The sequence below is a fragment of the Polypterus senegalus genome, chromosome 14, assembly GCF_016835505.1.
Source record: "Polypterus senegalus isolate Bchr_013 chromosome 14, ASM1683550v1, whole genome shotgun sequence".
Classification (NCBI taxonomy): domain Eukaryota; kingdom Metazoa; phylum Chordata; class Cladistia; order Polypteriformes; family Polypteridae; genus Polypterus; species Polypterus senegalus.
Genome location: NC_053167.1, coordinates 72,078,113 through 72,101,595, shown reverse-complemented (window position 1 = coordinate 72,101,595; position 23,483 = coordinate 72,078,113). Strand labels below are relative to the sequence as shown.

At 38.1% G+C, this 23,483-nt stretch overlaps 2 protein-coding genes across 2 annotated transcripts in view; one reads left to right on the top strand and one right to left on the bottom strand.

Moving 5' to 3' along the window:
* Positions 1-206: 206 nt before the first annotated feature.
* LOC120514200 (uncharacterized protein C1orf146-like) lies at positions 207-18,558 on the top strand. The gene is made up of 5 exons (XM_039734430.1): positions 207-347; positions 1,691-1,784; positions 13,676-13,847; positions 17,645-17,723; positions 18,284-18,558. The coding sequence occupies exons 1-5, from the start codon at positions 282-284 to the stop codon at positions 18,401-18,403; spliced, it is 531 nt and encodes a 176-aa protein (XP_039590364.1). The 5' UTR covers positions 207-281; the 3' UTR covers positions 18,404-18,558.
* Positions 18,559-18,942: 384 nt separating this feature from the next.
* The window catches only part of glmna (glomulin, FKBP associated protein a), a 51,072-nt gene continuing 46,531 nt past the window's right edge, over positions 18,943-23,483 (bottom strand). The window contains exons 18-19 of the mRNA XM_039734429.1: positions 19,367-19,449; positions 18,943-19,207 (exon numbers count right to left, since the gene is read on the bottom strand). Coding sequence (XP_039590363.1) covers positions 19,118-19,207; positions 19,367-19,449 — 173 coding nt within the window. The 3' untranslated portion in view covers positions 18,943-19,117. The remainder of the gene's footprint in view (positions 19,208-19,366; positions 19,450-23,483) is intronic.

The following is a 23,483-nucleotide window of genomic DNA, read 5'->3' as shown; positions in this document are numbered from 1 at the left end:
ATATGGATATGTATTCATTGAATTCGCTAGTAGTTATTCTTTATTTATTCTGTTCGTTAGTAATTCTATTTCTTATTTTTCCATCACCGTTCACTCTAAGTGCCGCCCCCTACTGTTACAGAATGCAGTCTGGCCAATCACATCTGGAGCGCTCAGTTTGGCGCCCGGTGCCTCGGCGGCGCGTCAGCAGACTACCTTGGGCGTCAGAGGTCGAGCAGTATTGCGCCGGGACAGGCTAAACCCACGTTTGATGCCTCTGTTCACCCAGTGGGTACTTCATCATGGAGCAGGCTGGAAGTGAAGGCCGAAGGTGGAAGACAACGGTCATCGTCAGCACGAGCCTTCAGGTGAAGCGTTGACGCCTCCCTGCGGCGTGTCAGCGCGCAAGCATAGAGGGGCTCAAACGACTAGAGTGTAGCAATACTCCTGAAAGCAAAAAAGGGCCCGTTTTAAAAGCACCTAACAGGTCATACTGCATCAAAGTGGCAAGTTTGTAATTTCAAAACAGTTATTCCATAAATTGAAATAGTGAAGTGCATTGAGCTCGTATTTGTGAGCGGCAGCCGTCTGATTAAAATGCTATAGAGCCGATTGATCGAAAGAATACATCCTCTGGGCGTTGTTTTATTCTTAAACGAAAAGTATTGTTTGTTATAAACAGACCGGTGTGACTTACACGGTTTAAACTGACAATAATCTCAATGCTGTAAGTTCTATTAAAGTGCACGTCATGCCTCCTCTCGGTGTACGCCACGCGTTACCGATGGCCATTGCTGCCAGAGTGGGGTTTGTGTGTTTCTTTTTTTCCCCAATGAATCTTGCACGGTGCCTGTTTTCTTCGCACAGTGCTCGTCATGCTAACCACAAACTTTGAACTAACCGTGTTCAAGTGTGTGTACCACGCAGCTGAGAGGGTCCCGAGTGAACTCCATTAAAGTGAGTTACATTATAGAGGGATGTGTTAAGGACGTAACATCAGATCTGTGTCCATTATTTCGGTGTATATGTGTGTCACAGAGAGACTTTACCGTTTTTACATTCTGGGTTGAGGGAGACAAAATCCTTAGAAAAGATTTTATTATGTGAGCAAACAGAAAAAGGGCTACAGAGAGCACAAGGTAGTGCACACCAATTAGTTCAGTCCTCTCCATTACCCTGAGTATCTCTCTCATCACTTGTCTGTGTTCTAGAGTTTAAAAAGAAAAAAACTATGAAAACAATTGGATATTAAAAGCTGCCAGGGGGCCACCTTCTTATGTTTCTTTATTTAAAGTAGATGATACTTTACGAGAATATAAGTAATAAACCATAGGGTGGGTTGGTCTTATGCTGTTATCCTTTAAGTGCTATTTGATGAAGTAAACCATGCATAAAAAATGTGTTAAATACTGTGTGTAAGTGCTACTGACACACTTCATTATACGTGTTACCCATCTTTATCACACATGACTGAACATCTCAGCATCTCATCTCCACCACCTTCTTACACAAATTTTTGTGAAAGGCAATTTGGACGGGTTGCACAAGACACTGATTTCCAGAGTTGGCAATACTGCCACCACAGTTTAGCTGGTGCTGTGTTACTAGCAATAGGTGCCAACTAAAAAAAAAAATTTTCTCCAAAAGAAAACCTTTTCACTATTGGAGGACACATTTTGTTTAAATGGAGTATTTCTTTGTTTGTTTGTAGAATCATGAGGTTGCATATTTACTCTCCAATCAACAGCATCGGATTCGATACTCAGAGTGTGTTGAAGCAGGATCAGTCATCTTCCCCCTTTCTGGTAAAAATGAAAAAATAGGGGTACTGAATATTTAGATTTGTATTCTGTTCCTAATGATGATGATGTCTCATTCTGATCTTGCTGTGTCAGTGGGTCATGGAAGACTTTTGGACTTCTCTTGGTCTTTGTATTCCCTCTTAACCATAACTATTCATCAAGCTTCATCATAAATGTGTTTGATATGGTTGAAATCTGGGGAGCTCTGCTGGCTGACAGTGTATTCCAATGTTTCTTTTTAACCTATACATTTATAATTTGTGGTTAGTGACATTGTGTTGGAAGACATAAAATCTAAAAAGATACTAATGTGAAAAATATGTCAGTAATGAAAGATAATTCATCCCTACCGTGATTTCACCCCCTCAGATATTCAGTATAAAGACATCCCTCATACTTCTACATTGCCGTTAAATTATTCATTCTGCCTGTATATTTGAAATGACTTTACATGCCAACTTTAGCTTCCTCTGAATAAATCTCCTAGAAACTGGGCCATTCATCCCATCGCTTTAAATTGGTCATCATATTATTAATTGGAATTCTAATAATATCATTTGTAATCTTGTTTTAAGACTACCCAGATTTGCAAGTAATACTTTTTTAGATTCTTCTATATTGGTTTTATTTTGCTGACTAACATTACCAGTTTAAGCATATGCAAGCAGTAATTTGGCTGTCATAGATAGAGGTTAGGAGCAGGCGCTGATACAGTGCATTGCTGCACCCACCGCACGACAAACCAACTCAGGATCCAGATTAGGACCCGAGTGCAGCCATGCAATGACACCTCAGCACCACACTAGTTCAGATGAAGTGGAACCGTGTGAGGTTTTTTATGGTGGCTGTAGTGCCAATTCTGCCACCAACCCCCTGGTTTTCCTTGCAGGTTGGAGGGCCTACATGCAGGGATGGTCATACCCAGGATGGAGCAATTGCAGGTTAAGGGCCCAACATAGTGGAGTCACTTTTGGCGTTTACAGGATTCGAACCGGCAACCTTCTGACTGCCAGTGCAGATCCCTAGCCTCAGAGCCACCACTCCGCCATAGATAGATAGTACTTTAGTTTTGTGGTGGGATAAATTTTGCTTTTCATAGAAAATCAATCAATAAATAAATATTAAAACAAAACAACTTTTCCCCCAAATATGCACCAGAATTTTTAAGAAGAAATATAATTATTCCAGTTTAACATTCATCAAAATTAGATCACATTTTTATAAATGTGTTTTTTTTTTTACTTTATTATGCTTTCAGAAAAGCACAGCAGTATGAATTTTGTATTCATAAGAAATTTTGAAATACTTGTATTTTTGCAGTAATTTTAAATGCCTACCACTCCTTTGTTATTTTCCTATTGGGGACTTTAACAGTAACACAGACTCACAGCAGATGTGGCAAGGAATCCGATTAATAGTGAGTTACAAAAAGAAGAATGACATACGATATATGCTGGCCAATAACAATGCAAACCTAGCAGAGGAACTTAACAGTTTCATTGCATGGTTTCACAAGGACAATAACCAGCCTCAAAAGACTGGAGACTCACAGCCTTTGGTCCTAGATGTACATGAGGTGTGCCGGGCACACAACAACATCAACATAAGGAAGGTAGCAGGTCCTGATAATGTACAGGGACATGTCCTTCAGGCCTGTGCTTACCAACTAGAAAAGGTATGTACAGTGATACTCAACCTCTCTTGTTCTCTTCATGTATAGTCCCCACATGCCTGAAATACATGACCATTGTGCCTTTTCCAAAATAAACCTAGGATAACATGTCTTAATGACTATAGACCAGTCACTGTCACCCCTGTCATTGCAAAGTACTTTGAACGACTGGTAATCACCCACATCAAAATCTTCATTCCAGCTGATCTACACCAACACCAGTATGCCTACCTGACAAACAGATGAACTAAGGATGCCATCTTTGTGGCTCTACATACATTTTCTTTGACTACAGCTTGGCATTTAGCACTATCATACCTACCCAGCTGATCAAAAATCACTATGCATTAGGCGTTGCTCCCTCCATATGCAACTGGTTACTAGATTTTTTCACCAGCCTTCCTCATTCTATCAGGTTGGACAAACACATATCCTCCACCCTTACCATGAGCACCGGTGTGCCACAAGACAGTGTACCGAGTCCCCTCCTCTACACACTCTTCACCCATAATTGTCAACACATCCACGAATCTAACATTATTGTTAAATTTGCAGATGATATGACTGCCACTGGGCTTGTATCTGACAACAATGAAGCTGCAAATAGGAAAGAGATTCAGAACCTGACAGCATGTTCTTCAATAGCTAAAAGAATCAAGAAGTTGTTCTGGAGTTTTGGACCAATACAAAGACCAGTTATGGTCCAACAATGATCAGTACAGAGGCAGTGGAGAGAGTTTCGTGTTTTATGTTTCTTGGTGTCACCATCTCAGAAGACCTGTCCTGGGCTGACAACACATTAGTTGTAATAGGCAAAGCACAGCAACACCTCTGATTTTATTAAAATCAAATAACATTCCATACAAGAAAGTCAAGTTTAACAAAGCTAGGTTTGAAACAAATCAACCCCCACCCATGAGAAAGAGAGCTAGGCCAGCAGAGTAAAACTTCAATAATAATAAAACTATGTAAATAAGTGAATAAAAATGAATAGAATAAAAAGAGGGGAGATAATCTGCTTCCTCAATTAAAATGCCTATTATAAAATGTTTTAAAAAGGTTTTGCACAGATCCTCTAAGTGATAATTAGATTTTTTCCAATTTCAAATAATACATAACATCAGTTACCCACTGACTTAAAAGAGGTGGGTTAGGATTCTTCCAGTTGAGAAAGATGTCTACGTGCCAATATTGATGTAAAGGCAATTACAGTTTGTTTGTCCTTCTCTACTTTAAGCCCATCTGGAAGTACACCAAACACAGCTGTTAATGGATTAGGAGATATTGTGACACCAAGGTTGTCTGAAAGGCATTTAAAGATTTTGATCCAAAATAATGTTAATTTGGTGCAGGCCGAAAACATATGGCCGAATGAGGCTGGAACTTGATTGCAACATTCACAGGTTGGATCTTGCCCTGGAAACATTTTGGACAATTTTAAACGAGACAGATGCATTCAATATATAATTTTAAGTTGAATAATTGTATGCTTTGTGCATATGGAGCTCGAGTGAATTCTGTACATTGCTACCTTCCACTCCTTTTCTGAGATGTTGAGTGAGAGATCCTTTACCCACTGTACTGTATGATCTTTGAAAGGGAGGGGACTTTAAAATGTTTTTATATATTACGGAAATGCTGTCGGAGTCCTCAAGACTGACTAATACTTTTCCGGAATAGAGGTAGGTGGGAGATGAGGGAAATTTTAAATTAAGTTCTTTGCATTTATATAGCGCTTTTCTCACTACTCAAAGCACTCATCAATTGCAGGTTAAGGGCCTTGCTCAAGGTCATACAGATTTTGCTTAACAAAGTGTCTAATATGAAGGCAGTGAAAGAAATGTGTTGCTGGAAAGTTAAATTTGGAGTGTAATTGTTCGTAGGATGCAAAGACATCTATGTACAGATCTCTTAAGTTATTTAATCCCAAATATTTTCCAGACATTAAAAACTGTGTACGTTTGAAAGGATGGAAAAAGGTGGTTCTCGTGCAGAGTTGCCACAGATAAAACCTTTTCTTTCATAAAATACTTCCTACATTGGTTCCATATTCTGAGTGAGTGAAGCACAATTGGGTTGTTAGTATATTGGGGATGACTTGTATTTATTGGGGTACAAAGCAAGGAATATAATGAAGTACTGCAGGATTTTATTTCTATTGCGGACCAAGCCTGTGTCTATTTATCTATTTGTGTCGGTGTCCAGCGGCCTTGTATAAACGGTGCGTACGCACAGAAATGTTGTGTAAGAACGTTTCCACGTTCAAATCGTGATGTATAAAACCTGAACTTGGGGTAAAGTCACGCACATTTCCAAAGTACCTCATACCCTATCATACGCAAGTTCTCCGCTCAGTTTTGCAGACTGGCGGCACCCAGTGTCAAAGCAGTGCTACTGTTCCTGTGTGGTTTATCTTTCTTTTTCATATGCACATCCCTGCCGCGGCTTTATAAATACACTGAAATTAACTGCATATTATTTATAAGTTTAAGGTATCTGACTTTATTAAGCTGTAACAATATAATGGTCCACAGAATGGTCAAACTATTCTAAATACCATAGCTGCTTTAGCGTTGTTATTCTCACTGCACCTTCTTCTTCTTCCAGCTACTAATGTGAGGGGTTGCCACAGCGGATCATCCTTTTCCATATTACTCTCACTGCACCACTCGGAGCAGCTGATCGGAAAGAGAATTATCGGTATACAGCATCAAGCACACGCTGCCTCAGCCATGCTTTCTATTTGAACTGCTGCTCACATGGCAAACGCTTCAAAACCTTTCCTGTACAGACTTCGTGGTTCAGAAACAGTTTCATCCCAAGAACTATAAATGCACTCTATCAGTCCATCAACTTGTCCTTGTAGAACGCTTTGTACTTATAAGTACAATTACCTCACTGTAAACTTGTACTACAGTTATAATATTGCACAACCTGAGTCACTTTATAAAGCGTGTATTTACATATGATGATGATATTTTAAAGATGAAATGCAACAAAATACTGTATGTTTATTATATTATAAGGGTAAAACTTTAACTTCATTTAAATAATCTGTATTGTTAATAATTAAAGGACATGGAGTCACTGTGCTAGCAAGGATCTGGCACTCTGCTAACGGATTGTTCCTGCCTCACACTGTACGCTTCACTGGGACTGGCGTGAAGGACAGAATAATTAAACATGTACTATGAAGATATTTCAATGTTCCTTAAAAGTTTTGAAGAATTGGCGTTATAAGCTTACAGATGGCTTAACGTCTATTACAGTGCTGATTGTGTGGCGATTGGGTATTAAAAGTAAGAAAAGGAAGGACAGGAATTGGAGGTTAGTACGTTTGAAAGAGACATACTGCTGCAATAAATTATTTTATCGAAGATCGCGCACAATCACTGCGCCACTGCGTTCCCATGTTTAAGAACATGCTTTAATTCCTGTCATTATGAAAATTATATCAAGTATACATCTCAGTATTTAAATTATTCAGAGAGCTGTAATATCACGAATGTAATGCATTCTGTGTCCTGTCGGAGGAAGAAAAAGCTGGTTTAAGCAGGTAGTGATTCACACACATAGAGCACATATAAGATCAAATACAAAACAAAGCATTTAACGTGCTACTTTAGTTACGATGGGATTTGAGAAACTAGTAAATTAAACGATTTTAAGATGAAGTTTATGATGTTCTACTTTAATGACAAAATAAACTACGTGATTAAAGTGGAAATTTCGAGATTAAACTTGACATTTCGTGCTTTTTTCCCCACTGTGTGCCTGTTTTTTTTTTCTCCGTACCCTAATGCGTTTTCATATGAAACTCAGACGGTGGGCTACAACTCGCCTTTTCACGGCGACTTTGATATCTGCCAACTTCTTTATTATTTTGGGCACTGTGCGACTTTGTGAACTTGAGCTTTCGAGTTTCTCCGACACGCTATGTCACTCGATCGACTTCCTTTTGGTGTTTAAACCACTGTTGAAACTCAGCTCATGGTACATTTTTCTTTTCCTCCACTTGGTATTCACTGAAATTCTGTTTTCCCCTGTGCTTTTCCCATTGTCTTTTCACAGAACGCTGAGCTTAAGGATTATTTATATTGATTTACATATTCAAAGAGGCGTAATTCTGGGAGGAGTTGGGGTGGGGCAGCAGGCGCATGCACGTGCGTTACTTTTCACGCTGACCAGGATTTATGTAGCAGAAGAAAGTGGAAGTTGGCGAACGCACAGATTCCTGCATCTGGAATTTTCTGTGCGTAAGCACATTTTGGCTTTTGTGCTTACGTCAGGTTATAGTGCGAATTCTATGCACGGCGTTATGCACAAGGCCCCAGGTTTTTATAGCTTGTATATTTGCCGCACAGTAATAAAATTGAAAGTTAGGTATAGCCACGCCACCTTCTTCGTAGGGTTGCCTTTTGTATACATGGATGCTTTGAATTCCAAATAAATGAGATAATGTTTGAATCTAATTTGTTACAAAATGATTTATTAATGTATATTGGAATGTTCTGAAATTGAAAAAGAAGCTTAGGAGGGATATTTATCTTGACATTGTTAATTCTTCCTGCTAAAGTGAGATGGAAGGTAGACCATTTATGCAAGTCCTGCTTATTTTTTTCCATGCAGACAACACAATTTTGTTGATAAAGAGTTTTATGTTTATTTGTGATGTTTACCCCTAGGTATTTAAACTGATCTGTGATGATAAAAGGGAAGGTGTCCTATCTAATATTGTGTGCTTGAGAATTCAATGGAAAGAGCATGCTTTTGTTCAAATTAATTCTGAGACCAAAAATCTTTTGAAGTTCAGTTAGTGCTGTTAGGACTACAGGCACAGTATTTGTGAATCGGATGTATACAGTACCATATCATCTGCATATAGAGAAATTTTCTGTTCAATTCCTTCTCTATTAATCCCTTTTGTTTCATAAGCATTTTGATAGTGAACTCCTAGTGGCTTAATGGTGATAGCAGAAAGCATTGTGACAAGGGACATCCTTGTCTAGTATCATGTTCTAGTTTGAAGTAGTCTGAATTAATGTTGATAATACAAACTGAAGCTTGTGGACTGGTATACAGTAGCTTGATTCATGCACAAATGTTCAGCACAAACCCAAATTTCTCCAATATGGTGAAAAGTTAGTTTCATTAAACCATATCAAGTGCTTTTTCTTCATCCAGCGATAATAATATCTCCAGAGTGTTAGACTTTGTTGGTGAATGTATTACATTAAAGAGGCATTGAAGATTGGAAGCTAAGTGTCTGCCTTTAATAAATCCAGTTTGGTCTTGTGATATTGCTAAAGGAAGCAGTTTCTCAATCCTTCTAGCTAGGACTTTGGAGAGTATCTTAACATCATTATTAAAATGTAAAATTGGTCTGTGTGATGCACATTGTAATAACTCCTTATTTTGCTTTGGAAATACGGTAATTAAAGTTTGAGGAAAGGTTTGAGGTAGAATTGTATTGTCTCTAGCTTCTGTCAATGTAATAAAAGGGGAGCTATCCTAATTGAAATTTTGTTTTAGAAAATTTGTCAGGGTAGCCATCAGAGCCTGCTGCTTTCCCACTCTGAGGTGAATTTAGTAATTCTGACAGTGCAAAAGGTTTATCCAATTCCTCTGCACAGAGAGTATCTAGTTGTGGTATCTGTAATGCATCCAGAAATGCATTAGGTTGTGTCTTGTCTCTGTTTTCTGAGGAAGCTAAGGAGAGCTAACTTTCCCCAGATGCTGCTAGTCAATTTCTATAGATGCATTATAGAGAGCATCTTGAAAAACTACACGATGGCTTGGTGTAACAGCTGCCCCATGGCTGCTAAAGAAGCCCTGAAGTGGGTTGTAAAAACAGCAGAGATCATCACTGGCAATGAACTGGCATCACTCGAGCTCTTGTATAAGACTTGCTGTGTGAGAAGGGCCAAAAACATTATCAAAGATAATACTCATCCTGGAAATTCTTTGTTTGAGCTTCTCCCATCAGGTGGACACTTTAGATCAATCCGCATGCACACAAACAGACTAAAAATAGTCTGTATTGGTAATGTGCAATATACTAATATAATACAATATACTATTCATTAAGAATTTATGCTACTGTACATTGGCAATAATTGCTCTGGTTACTTGATCACTTACTACTGTATTATACAACATATTTGAAAATATTTTATATATTTTGTATGATTATTGTATTTTTTCCTTTGTTTCACTTGAATTCTGTTTTTAAATTGTTACTTCTATTCTGTTCTTTAAATGCACCTTTGGGGTTGTCATAACAGTACTTTTGTTATGTTACACAATGATAATGAAATACTTGAACTTGAACTAATTGTCCCTTATCTGTGGATTTTCCTCCCTAAACCTGAGAACCACAGCTCTAGAGTATACAGCACAAATTCTAGCTCAGGTAATATCTAAATGTAATTTTCACATTTTTCTTTGACAGTGTGGGCTTGTTGTAGGTTGTTGTTGTCTTTAAATTGGCTTGGCTTGGCAAGAGTATTTTTTCGGTTCTTATCTTGCTGTCAGTGTTAGTGGAATTGTCTCCAGCCTCCACAAACCCTTTCATGAAATAAAATTGTTAAAAAAGTAAATACATTTTAGGAGGAAAATACTGTTAAGAAAACCTGATAATATCCCCTCATTTTCTTTTATATTATATTTAAGTTAAATTTACTCTCGATTGTGAAACAAAGTATATATTTAACGTATGTCAGAATGTATGATGGTGTTATGGAATACCTTTTCCTCTGTTTGTATTTTCTCTGGGAGTTTTATTTGTAAACAGACCTGTCCCAGATTAAGTTCAGTTCATGAGGTAAGTTCCTATAAAATATTTTTTCTGCAAAATTTATGAACATCACTCATCATGCCCAATCAATATTAGGTAATGGGTAAATATTAGAGGATTTTCAAAGCCAAGAGAAGTTGCAGTAAAAGCATCTTCAGAAAATAACATACAAAGTTTTCTAAACAATGTCAACTTCCTGTCATTGCATCCCACTTGCTAAAGAAAACTTATTTTTATCTTACAGAGTATCATGTGGGATGTTTACAACTAAAACATCATCATATCTGTCTCACGTGTGGTAAAAATTAATGCAGCTAAAATGAGTATCTTTCAGAAGCATATACAAGTTTTTAAAAATATTTCTATCAAGCTAGCACAATTAATTTTAAGACTAGCGATGGAGTTTCATTCTCTAGTTATTCAACACCACCAGAAATTCTATAAATATGAGACTAATGATCCAATTTTTTGACTATTTGAGATGTATTCATTTTTCTCAGACTTGCACTATACTGTCCATAACCTTACCAAATATAAAAGCTTCATATTTAGTGGTTTGTATTCTAAATACCACAGACACTTGCACACACTCTCCTCTATGTGTATTTAATAATATGTATCATCTTCAGTCTTGGTAAAAAAGTACATGTTCAGAACTGTGAGAATTTGAGGTTTGGTGTTGTTATCGATAATTATACCCTGTAAAAAGCTAGCCCGGCCACAGACAGACACGACATCAATGTCCTAAACACACGGGTTTATTTACAGTTGGTTCCACCCACTCACACACTGATCCTCAGTCTTTTTCTCTCTTTGGCCGCCTCCACTCCTCTCTCGCAAGCTCCGTCTTCCTCCTCCCAAGTCCAGCTCCTCGAAGGGAGTGAAGCGGCCCCTTTTATCATGCTCCAGGTGCTCGGTGATGGTCTTCCAGCAGCACTTCCTGGTGGGGTGGACGTGCTGCCCTTGGACCTGGAAGCACTCCGGGTGTTCACAGTTCCTGGGGCGGCAGCACTTCCTGGTGTGGTAGAAGTGCTGTCTTCCAGGGCTCAGGAACCATCCAGGTAGCCCCTTGGTGGGGCCACGTACCCCCACAGGGTTGAGCTTCCCAGCTCCGTATCCATGGCCCTTGATGGAAATCAGGGGGGCTGCCCTCTTGCATCCAGGTAAGATATTGCCCCTTTTCCTGGTCCTTCCTTGATATAAGCGGCCTGGTGGGGCAAGGTCCCTGGTCGTCTGCCACAACCCATAACAGCAAAGCTTTCCTTATTTATTGAATTACCAAGCATTTTCCTTTAGGGTTGAGTATGGGATCAGGACACTTAGAAGCTTTGAAAGTTGATGTATCAAATTTTTTGCTATTCATAGTGTTTTGAGAAAAATGCAGGTTGCCACCTGGCTGATCACAGTTTTTTTCAGTTTCCAAAACTAAACTGTTTATTTGTAATATAGTGACATGATTAATACTTCTATAGAGAGAAGAACAAAACAAAACAACCCCTTAAAGGAACACCCAAACAAGCTCATAATTTTCCAGTCACGGGTGTGAGGAGAGCCATGGTACAAACAATGCATTCCTTTTCAAACTATGCTCAAACATTTAAAATTACATACACACCTTCCTGAGCCATATTAAAATAACCCAGGACTGGATCCTTCTGTATATGTGAGAGGTGCTGCTAGACTCGAGCTTTATTTGGCTACATGTTTTGACTTTATAGACATTTATAGACATTCCTGGAAAAAATATTTTAACTAAGTTGTCTAAGGTTTTATATAATTTGACCCTCTTACTGCTTTCTTTTGAGTTGTGTGGATGTAATACCCATTCTCAATTAATTTTCTGATGTTGTTTCCTTTCTTATACTGCCATTGGAACTGTAAGAATCCTGTACCACATTTTGCCTTGTGTGAAAAGGCGCTATATAGGCACCAGACCCGGCACAAAGAGACAGGGAGGCATGCGTAAAAATAAAACAAATATTTATTTTTCTTCAGCCAAAGCACAGTCCCACATAGCACAAACCAAAACAAAAGGCACACTACTCTCTTCACCACCACTCCTCCTGACTCTGGCTGTAAGAGTGGTGGGTGCTGGCTCCTTTTATAGCCCACCCGGAAGTGCTGCAGGTGCTTGATAACCTGCATCTGGCTGCACTTCCGGGTGTGGCTGCATTGCTGCCCAGATGGGCTCAGGAAGCCGTGCAGCTCCCCCTGGCAGTGGCCATAGAGCCCAACAAGGCTGAGCTCCGAAGTCCCATGCCTGTGGTCCCAATGCATCGCAGGGGAGCAGCCACCAAGCGTTCCGGGGAAGTAGTGTGTAGCCCATATAAAGGCTAAATGGTCACAATATGACATTTTTAAAATTTAATTTCATATAAAGATCAAAACAGCTATTCTATATAACTATAACTTTTTCAGTCTCCCAGGATTTTTTCATTTTTCTCATAAAGTATTTTCTTTCATAAATCATTTAACAGGGCAGGGAGAAGATAAGCATAATACTGTATAAATGATAAAATGAAACAGGGTAACAGTGAAAATAAACTTGTTTAAAAAAAGAGTATCTAGTCAGTTTTATTCCTTGTGGGCCTTAAACTTGCTGTTTCTGACAAATTGATATGTAGAAGCACACAGGTTGATTGGGATAACTTGAGGAGGTTTTCAGTTCTTACATATTTTATGTTTTTCTTTTGACTTCATCTTCTACCACCATTGGCCATATTTGCCAAGGATCTCAAAGTAGGAAAATGGCCCTACTTGGCACAAAAAGCACAGAGTGATGCATATCTGGCCTTATCCTTAGGTGTAAAATTGAAAATATTTTATCCATTTTCCTAGTTTAGGAAACTATTTTTTTACTTCACCAATATGTAGGAGAGCTAGTTCAAACTCACTAGGAGCTGTCAGAAAATACCATTCAGGCAGTGATCAGAATGCACATTCAAAGAAAGGAACTTGTAAAAAGAAATCTTTTTGAAAAAGAAGAAATCAATTTCATAACAATACTTGTACATTATGTGATCACTCCATCTACATAGAGAAGCCACAAGCTGTTTGCTGAAATGAAAGTGTTGGTAATTTTACATGTAAAATGCAGCTTTGCAATAGTGATGATTTTGGTATGTCAAAAAACAACATTTCTCGAATTTTGTACCAAATGTTGCACACCTTTCAGAGCATCAAGGAATACACCGATTCTTACATTTCCTCAACTTTCAAAGTGAGATAATGTAAAAGCTAAATTCTTGTAAATTGGTAAGCACATAAAGATCATTGCCCTTAGTGTGGATGAGGACACATATCTGGGGCATTGGATAAATACAGCCTCATTGAATGTGTATGCCTGCTTAGAGTTTTTATGTCATATAATGTAAGCTTTTTCAAATATAAAACATCACGCATTAATGACATTTTATGTTTGTTTAGGTGTTGCATTTATGATCATAGACACAATGGAATTCTCCGACATGCTAGAGGAAGCAGGTGTTTTTGAAAAAATTGAAAAGTTCTTGCATGTACACAGAAACAGCTTTCTTCTGCTTTTAGCTTCACTTTATGGAGAGAAAGAATGGAAAGTGCTGTCCACAATTCAGCAGAGGTATTATATTTTCAAAGCATATATTATTGTACCTTTCAAAATATTCTAATATATTCAGATTTTGGCCTTAGTAATTTTCTGCCCAGCTTTTTCATATCCAGTAATTCATTCCTGTAACAACTAAAATAATCGGGAGTGGTCTCCCTTAGACTTTTTTGGGGATGGATTCTGTATTTGAGGAATAAACTGAAAGACAATGATTATATTTTGAAATTATGTACATTAAAGAACCATCAACCACAAATCAAATTAATACTATTTTGAACAATTACTATAAAAGTAAAGTAAATCGGACTCTACAGCTGCATGAATAAAAGGTAAAGTACCACTTCCGCTTAACGGAAATAGCCCAAAAGTTCATACAAATCTATGTTTTGAACCTTGTATTCAAAATTTGGCTGACCTAAGTGAAAGCGTACTCAAGTTATCTTGTTTACATACACACACACACACACACAGACATAATTCCAAAAATTGTATTTTCGGACTTAGGGATGTCATAAAAAGTTTGAGATCTCGGCATTGTTTCTTTGGACAATTACAATAATTTTTTTTTTCCATTTTTATTACTATTTAATTTAAAATTGTTTCTTTGTATCAGTATACTGCTGCTGGATTATGTGAATTTCCCCTTGGGATTAATAAAGTATCTATCTATCTATCTATCTATCTATCTATCAATACTCTCCCTATACTTCGTATACAAGAAAGTAAAAATGGTTGTAGATTTTTCTGATGCTTCATTTTAAATAATGACTGTGTAATTAATGTTTATTACCATTACATCTTTCTTGTTCAGTAAGTCAATTTTGTAGCATCAAAGTTGTTGATCAAGAAAGGGGGATCAGCAGCAGGGATTTGTTTTCTTTAAAGTACAGTTAACAGAGCCAAATTCTTTAGTGCTGTAGTAACTCTTACATAAAAATCCTTATGATAAACAGATAGCCTAAATGCCACTGTTTAGTGAAAGTAAGAATCATATGATACATTTAGTTGATTAATGTAATCACCACTTAATTTACTGGTCCTTTCATAGCCAGATGGAGCATTTAAAACTGAATATGAAAAAACAATTTTAATTTTTATAGTCACAGAAAAGGCAAGAGGTGATATATATATATTTTAAATTATTTATAGTAGACTAGGAAATAATTTGAAGAAAAAAAAAACAAACTTGCAAGTTACTGCTTGGTCTTATGCCCACTATTGTTAATGTACAAATCTGTGTTTTATTAGTGGCTAAGGTAATGGACTGATTCAGTCTCAAACCCCAGAGTTGTTGAGCAATCCAATTAAATTAACCTGACTGTGATATATATATATATATATATATATATATATATATATATATATTAATTATACATTCATACATACAGTGCATCCAGAAAGTATTCACAGTGCATCACTTTTTCCATATTATGTTACAGCCTTATTCCAAAATGGATTAAATTCATTTTTTTCCTCAGAATTCTACACACAACACCCCATAATGACAATGTGAAAAAAGTTTACTTGAGATTTTTGCAAATTTATTAAAAAAAAAAAAAAACTCAGAAAGCACATGTACATAAGTATTCACAGCCTTTGCCATGAAGCTCAAAATTGAGCTCAGGTACATCCTGTTTCCCCTGATCATCCTTGAGATGTTTCTGCAGCTTAATTGGAGTCCACCTGTGGTAAATTCAGTTGATTCGACATGATCTGGAAAGGCCCACACCTGTCTATATAAGGTCCCACAGTTGACAGTTCATGTCAGAGCACAAACCAAGCATGAAGTCAAAGGAATTGTCTGTAGACCTCTGAGACAGGATTGTCTCGAGGCACAAATCTGGGGAAGGTTACAAAAAAATTTCTGCTGCTTTGAAGGTCCCAATGAGCACAGTGGCCTCCATCATCCATAAATGGAAGACGTTCGAAACCACCAGGACTCTTCCTAGAGCTGGCCGGCCATCTAAACTGAGCGATCAAGGGAGAAGGGCCTTAGTCAGGGAGGTGACCAGTCCACCTGTGGTAAATTCAGTTGATTCGACATGATCTGGAAAGGCCCACACCTGTCTATATAAGGTCCCACAGTTGACAGTTCATGTCAGAGCACAAACCAAGCATGAAGTCAAAGGAATTGTCTGTAGACCTCTGAGACAGGATTGTCTCGAGGCACAAATCTGGGGAAGGTTACAAAAAAATTTCTGCTGCTTTGAAGGTCCCAATGAGCACAGTGGCCTCCATCATCCATAAATGGAAGACGTTCGAAACCACCAGGACTCTTCCTAGAGCTGGCCGGCCATCTAAACTGAGCGATCAAGGGAGAAGGGCCTTAGTCAGGGAGGTGACCAGTCCACCTGTGGTAAATTCAGTTGATTCGACATGATCTGGAAAGGCCCACACCTGTCTATATAAGGTCCCACAGTTGACAGTTCATGTCAGAGCACAAACCAAGCATGAAGTCAAAGGAATTGTCTGTAGACCTCTGAGACAGGATTGTCTCGAGGCACAAATCTGGGGAAGGTTACAAAAAAATTTCTGCTGCTTTGAAGGTCCCAATGAGCACAGTGGCCTCCATCATCCATAAATGGAAGACGTTCGAAACCACCAGGACTCTTCCTAGAGCTGGCCGGCCATCTAAACTGAGCGATCAAGGGAGAAGGGCCTTAGTCAGGGAGGTGACCAAGAACCCGATGGTCACTCTGTCAGAGCTCCAGAGGGTCCTCTGTGGAGAGAGGAGAACCTTCCAGAAGGACAACCATCTCTGCAGCAATCCACCAATCAGGCCTGTATGGTAGAGTGGCCAGATGGAAGCCACTCCTTAGTAAAAGGCACATGGCAGCCCGCCTGGAGTTTGCTAAAAGGCACCTGAAGGACTCTCAGGCCATGAGAAACAAAATTCTCTGGTCTAATGAGACAAAGATTGAACTCTTTGGTGTGAATGCCAGGCGTCACGTTTGGAGGAAACCAGGCACTGCTCATCACCAGACCAATACCATCCCTACAGTGAAGCATGGTGGTGGCAGCATCATGCTGTGGGGATGTTTTTCAGCGGCAAGAACTGGGAGACTAGTCAGGATAAAGGGAAAGATGACTGCAGCAATGTACAGAGACATCCTGGATGAAAACCTGCTCCAGAGCGCTCTTGACCTCAGACTGGGGTGACGGTTCATCTTTCAGCAAGACAACGACCCTAAGCACACAGCCAAGATATCAAAGGAGTGGCTACAGGACAACTCTGTGAAAGTCCTTGAGTGGCCCAGCCAGAGCCCAGACTTGAATCCGATTGAACATCTCTGGAGAGATCTTAAAATGGCTGTGTACTGTCACTTCCCATCCAACCTGATGGAGCTTGAGAGGTGCTGCAAAGAGGAATGGGCGAAACTGGCCAAGGATAGGTGTGCCAAGCTTGTGGCATCATATTCAAAAAGACTTGAGGCTGTAATTGCTGCCAAAGGTGCACCGACAAAGTATTGAGCAAAGGCTGTGAATACTTATGTACATGTGATTTGTCAGTTTTTTTTATTTTTAATAAATTTGCAACAACCTCAAGTAAACTTTTTTCACGTCATCATTATGGGGGTGTTGTGTGTAGAATTCTGAGGAAAAAAAATGAATTTAATCCATTTTTAAATAAGGCTGTAACATAAAATGTGGAAAAAGTGATGCACTGTGAATACTTTCTGGATGCACTGTATATATGTATGTATGTATGTGTGTGTATATATATATATATATATATATGTTCAGTATTTATATATGCCATATATCTGAGAGTTTTTTCATTATGCCTAAATTATATTTACCATTTGAAGATTCCTAGGAAGCAGTCTTCGTATATTACCTCTTCATAATTCTACAGAGATAACAAGAAGCATGACGACTATTGCCCAAGTGAGTCAAATTAAATTGTTACCTTTCATGTTTCTTGTTAAGCATACTGTACATCCATCCATCCATCCATCTTTTTACCTGCCTACCTGCTCTTCTCGATGATGCAGCTCTAGGTACACACTTTTCTTGAAGCTACTAATAACTGGTTTTGAAATTTTTGTCAATGTGATTGCATACCAGAAACTAAAAAATGAAAAAGATCACTTTTACAGAATGTTAGTAGTTTGTCCTACTACATACATGCTATAAATACCATAAACATTTTTTTCAGTAGTCCTTTCTCAGTTTTGGGCTTCAGACTGTAACGGTAATACACACCACATTTAACTGGTAGGTAGATAACAGTGTAATTTTCCATTATGTGTTATATTCATTAAATTAAGCTGCAAAATGTAAAAGTTGTACTCAAAAATTGAATAGTGAAACTAGCAGGTAGCCATATAATAAGCAACTTTAGAATACATAAAGCATTCATTACACTATTGACATTATGAAGAAATTATAAGAAGCATTGAAATGTATATTTTACTGTATATGTTGTTAATTTTTTTTTTAAACAGGTAACAAGTAAACCTAGCATTGACAGTGTTAGAGACCGTATATCTTTGGCTAGAGCTCATATTATTGACCAAAGCCCTGTGTGGGAAGTACTTCGCAAGATGCAGTTTGACTGTGAGTGAAGTCCATGATTATCTAAAAATCTGGAATGGACCTCAAGGCCTCTTGTATTTGGTATAAACAGGAGTATATATTAAGAATATTAATTTAAAATGTGTACATTTTGAGTATTAAATAAACATAGCATACAATATGTAGTGGACTAACTGAAATGTTACATAGGACTGTCTTTATACTAGGCCTTATAATATACAACTGTAAGTAACTGTAACAATAGTGTTAGTTTTAGATCATTCTGTATTTAGCATGTATACTGCTGTTGAATGTTAAAGAAATACAATTTTGATGTTAGCTTCTTGATATTATATACAGTAACTGGTCATGATTTTGACGTCTGTTTTATTTTTATCTTCACAACTTTGATTTTATGTTAATGAAAAGGAAATTAATATCTGCTAATAAATATTACGTCAAATATACAACTTAGTACAGTATATGTATGTGTATGGTAACAACTGTTTTAAATGGCAGCATCTCAGCTGGTCTCCCAAAAACTATGCTGCAGTATATATAGTATATTTAACCAAGAAAAATAAGTCTGTTTACTTGTTGGTGTTGACACACCGTTATATTTTTATTGAATAAAAAAATAGAAACACTCTTTATTCATTGATTTTTTTGCTAAAAAGATAAACACACATTTGTCAAAAATCCTATATACAGCAAGAGACATAATAGTGCCAGTGATGCATCATTTGACCTAGTTTTTCTTCTGATTATTTTTTTGCCTTCACCTCGATGATCTCTTCTATTCTGGCCAGGACACTTTCTATTAAATCAAAAGTGAACATAGCTGACTGTAGGACCTAAAATGTCAAAACAGATTACCGTTATTCATCATGTAGCTTAGCAGACTCCTACATTAAGTAAATAGCATTTGGTTTCCCATTACTCACAGATTTTTTAAGGGCACAGACGATGTCAAAACATTTTAAATCATGTTCTCCAGTGAAAACACAACTCACCTGAAGCTGCATCTCTGTAGTCATATTAGGCAGCTTTTCGCCTGCAACACTTAGTGTGCAGAGTGGATTTTCCTCTTTAGATTCTGCAGAAAAAAAAGTGTGGTGTAAATTAATTTCAATAAATAAATTTTATATATATAGTCATTAATCTATACTAATAAAAGGCAAAGCCCTCACTGACTGATTGACTGACTGACTGACTCATCACTAATTCTCCAACTTCCCGTGTAGGTAGAAGGCTGAAATTTGGCAGGCTCATTCCTTACAGCTTACTTACAAAAGTTGGGCAGGTTTCATTTCGAAATTATACGCGTAATGGTCATAACTGGAACCTATTTTTCTCCATATACTGTAATGGACTTTAGCTGAATGGCCATGGGGGGCGGAGCTGCGTCTCACATCATCATGCCTCCCACGTAATGACATCAACTGACTGTGAACGCAGTAAATAGAAAAGAAGGAAGAGCTCCCAAAGAGCGCTGAACAAAAACGCATACAAGCTTATTCATAAGTGTAGCTACTGCAGAAACAAAGCACGGTGTAAACCGTAAGTTTAAATTAAGTTTATGGGCACGCTCCCGCTGCCGTTTGTCATGCCTTCGTCGAAATACTTTATTAGGGAGATACAAGTTTAATGAGAAGACACGAGGTATAAACGAGACTTTGGATCACTTTGTAACGGAGTTAAAATTGCTGTAGCGAGAATCTTTTAAGTGCCGGGTCTTAGCTAACATTAAATGAAGCCGTGGACATCGCAACATCACACAAGACAGCAGCTCACTGACTGAACGCAGTACAAGTGATCACTTCCATGCATCAAACCTGTTCAAAAAACGCATTACACATTTGACAAGGCAGGAAAAGAACATGCTCCGAGCTGAGCTCCACGGCTAACGCGGTCTTGCGTAGGCAACTTCGTCACGCTGCCACCAAATACTCAGAGAAAAATCCACAAGTTAATACACACGCTGTCTCTAGAGTGTCTCCACACTCAATTTATTCCTCACATGCCCGTTATACCCTCTGATCTCCCATTTCAATTCAGATGCCTCCAATTTCCAGTAAGGCTCTGCTTCGCGATGACAAGTAATAAGTCTCAGGGACAGATGCTACAAAAAGTTTGCGATTGATTTCAGGCAAGATTGCTTTTCTCCTGAACAACTATACGTTGCATTCTCAAGAGTGAGCTTGCGCAGCTTCGTCATATTACAACCGGACTGCTGAACTGACAACGTGCTATATAAAGAGAATTATAACAATCGTAATAAACGAACAATAAAATAGCGGAGAACCCGTGGATTAAATAAAATGCAGCTTTCTTGGTGAAGCAAGGGAAAAGGATGGCCTTATATGTTGTTCGTTTATAAAACAGCGGAGAAGCTGTGTAAAGGCTGCTTCACAAAAAACCAGCGGAGCGCCTTATATGAGCAGGCAGTCAGCTAAAGAGGGGAATCAATAAATAACTATAATCGTATTAAATGAAGAAAAAATAGCGTGCAAGCCGCGGATTAAATAAAGGAGATGGGTACCTAAACAGTACAGTTAGTCTGAAATAGCTACACAATAACTATAGCAATCGTATTAAACGAATAATAAAACAGTACAGAACCACGAAGCAAGGAGAAACGATGGCCTTATATGGCGTTCGTTGATAAAGCAGCGGAGAAGCTGTGTGAAGGCAGCTACACAAAAAAACAGCAGAGCGCCACACTCTGAATGTTTTCCTCACATCACTGTTATACCATCTGATCTCCCATTTCAATTCAAATGCCTCCAATTTCCAGTAAGGCTCTGCTTCGCGATGACAATTAATAAGTCTCAGGGACAGACACTACAAAAGGTTGCCATTGATTTGAGGCAACATTGCTTTTCTCCTGGACAACTGTACGTTGCATTCTTAAAAGTAAGCTCAGTGCACAGCTTGGTCATATTACAATGGGAGTGCTGAACTGACAATGTGGTATACAAAGGTCACTGCGAAGCACGGTGATTTTGCTATATGTGTGTGTATATATATATATACATATACATATATATATATATACAGTATATATATATATATATATATATATATATATATCGTAGATATGTATATATATGTGGATATGTATATATATGTGTGTATATATGTAGATCTGTATATATATGTTTATATATGTGTCTGTATGTATGTATGTTTATGTGTATATATATGTATGTATGTATGTGTATATATATGTATATTTATCTGTATGTATGTGTGTGTATGTATGTGTGTATATGTATGTGTATATATATGTATATATATGTAGATGTGTGTGTGTGTATATATAAATATATATATATATCTATACTAATAAAAGGCAAAGCCCTCACTCACTCACTCATTCACTCACTCACTCACTGACTCACTCACTCACTCACTCACTCACTCACTCACTCACTCACTCACTCATCACTAATTCTCCAACTTCCCGTGTGGGTGGAAGGCTGAAATTTGGCAGGTTCATTCCTTACAGCTTCCTTACAAAAGTTGGGCAGGTTTTATATCGAAATTCTACGGGTAATGGTCATAACTGGAAGCTGTTTTTCTCCATTTACTGTAATGGAGATGAGCTTGAACGCCGTGGGGGCGGAGTTTCGTGTGACATCATCACGCATCCCACGTAATCACGCAGTACATAGAAAACCAGGAAGACCTCGAAAAAGCGCTGAAGAAAACATGCATTATATAATTGAGAAAGCAGCGAAACAATAAGAAGCGAGCGAGTGACATATACAACCATATTGATGAGTTCTGCTACTTCGGAAACAAAGCACGATGTAAACCTACACTTTAAATTAAGTTCATAGACAGGCTGCCGCTGGCGTTTGTAATTTAGTGCCTGCCCATATAAGGCCGTCCGTCAGCGGCAATCCAATAGCAAACTCCACTAAATATTCACGGGTGAAGGACTGTGCTTATGGAGAGGAAGATGAGATGGTCAGGGTGGTGTTTGACACAAACTCAGCGAAACTGCGAGAGAAAGTTTTAAGTGCCAGGACTAAGGTAACATTAAATACAGCCGTGGACATAGCACGAGATGGCACCAGCACAGCTGGGAACCTTCGATGCATGTACACCGGCGGTTCACATGAACTGGCGCAGTGCACAGATAAAAGCAACAGTTCCAAAGGCTGAACAAAACCGAATTACACAATTGAAAAGGCAGCAAAAATATGAAGCGTCTGATAAGCATATTCATAAATCCAGCTACTGCGGAAACAAAGCACACGGTGGAAAAGTCAATGTCCCGATAAAGGAAGACAGTGTAAAAACCCGTGCATGCAGTGTGTCAGGTCTCAGATAAAGAAGAAGACGAGCTGTTTATTGATGCAGTAAGAAACGAATCGATGAATGAAACCTGTCATCTTTACAACAATTGACAAACACGGAATGTAACTTGAACACAACACATCCTACAAATACGAACCTGATTGAAAGAAATAATGATAATCAAATCCTTGATGACAGCAACACTCAGTAACACTCACAAAACAAATACTGTATATTGACAGTCATGTTACGTTATTTTTAAAATGTTCCCTTTTCTTTTCTAGCTTTTTAACACACTACTTCTCCGCTGATACGCGGGTATATCTATATATGTGTATATATATATATATATATATATATATATATATATATATATGCCGATCTACATACTCGAATAATGGATACTTTATTCACCATCAATGATTGTTTTGGTAAAGCCATACTCAGTGTATTCATTAGATGAGCGGTAAAAAGTAACAGCGAGGGAGGATGCAGGCTGTAGTCTTGGCGTCAACTCTATTTGAATTGCGATCACATTTGAAAAAATATATCTTTTCAAGTTCTATTTAGTCCATATGTGTCAAACTCAAGGGCATGAGATCATTTTATATACTGTATTATTGTTATTAAAGCCGGGTATATGAAGCGCTGGTAACACAATAAACTACAGATCCCATAATGCAGCGCTTCAGCGCCTTGCCGAACAAGTTATTGCGAAGCTAGCTCACACGATGCTGAAGAGAAAAGTTGATTCTGAAAATAGAGCCTTTAAAACCGATGGGAGGCTGAGTATATGTTTACTGAACCCGTGTGTCTCATTTG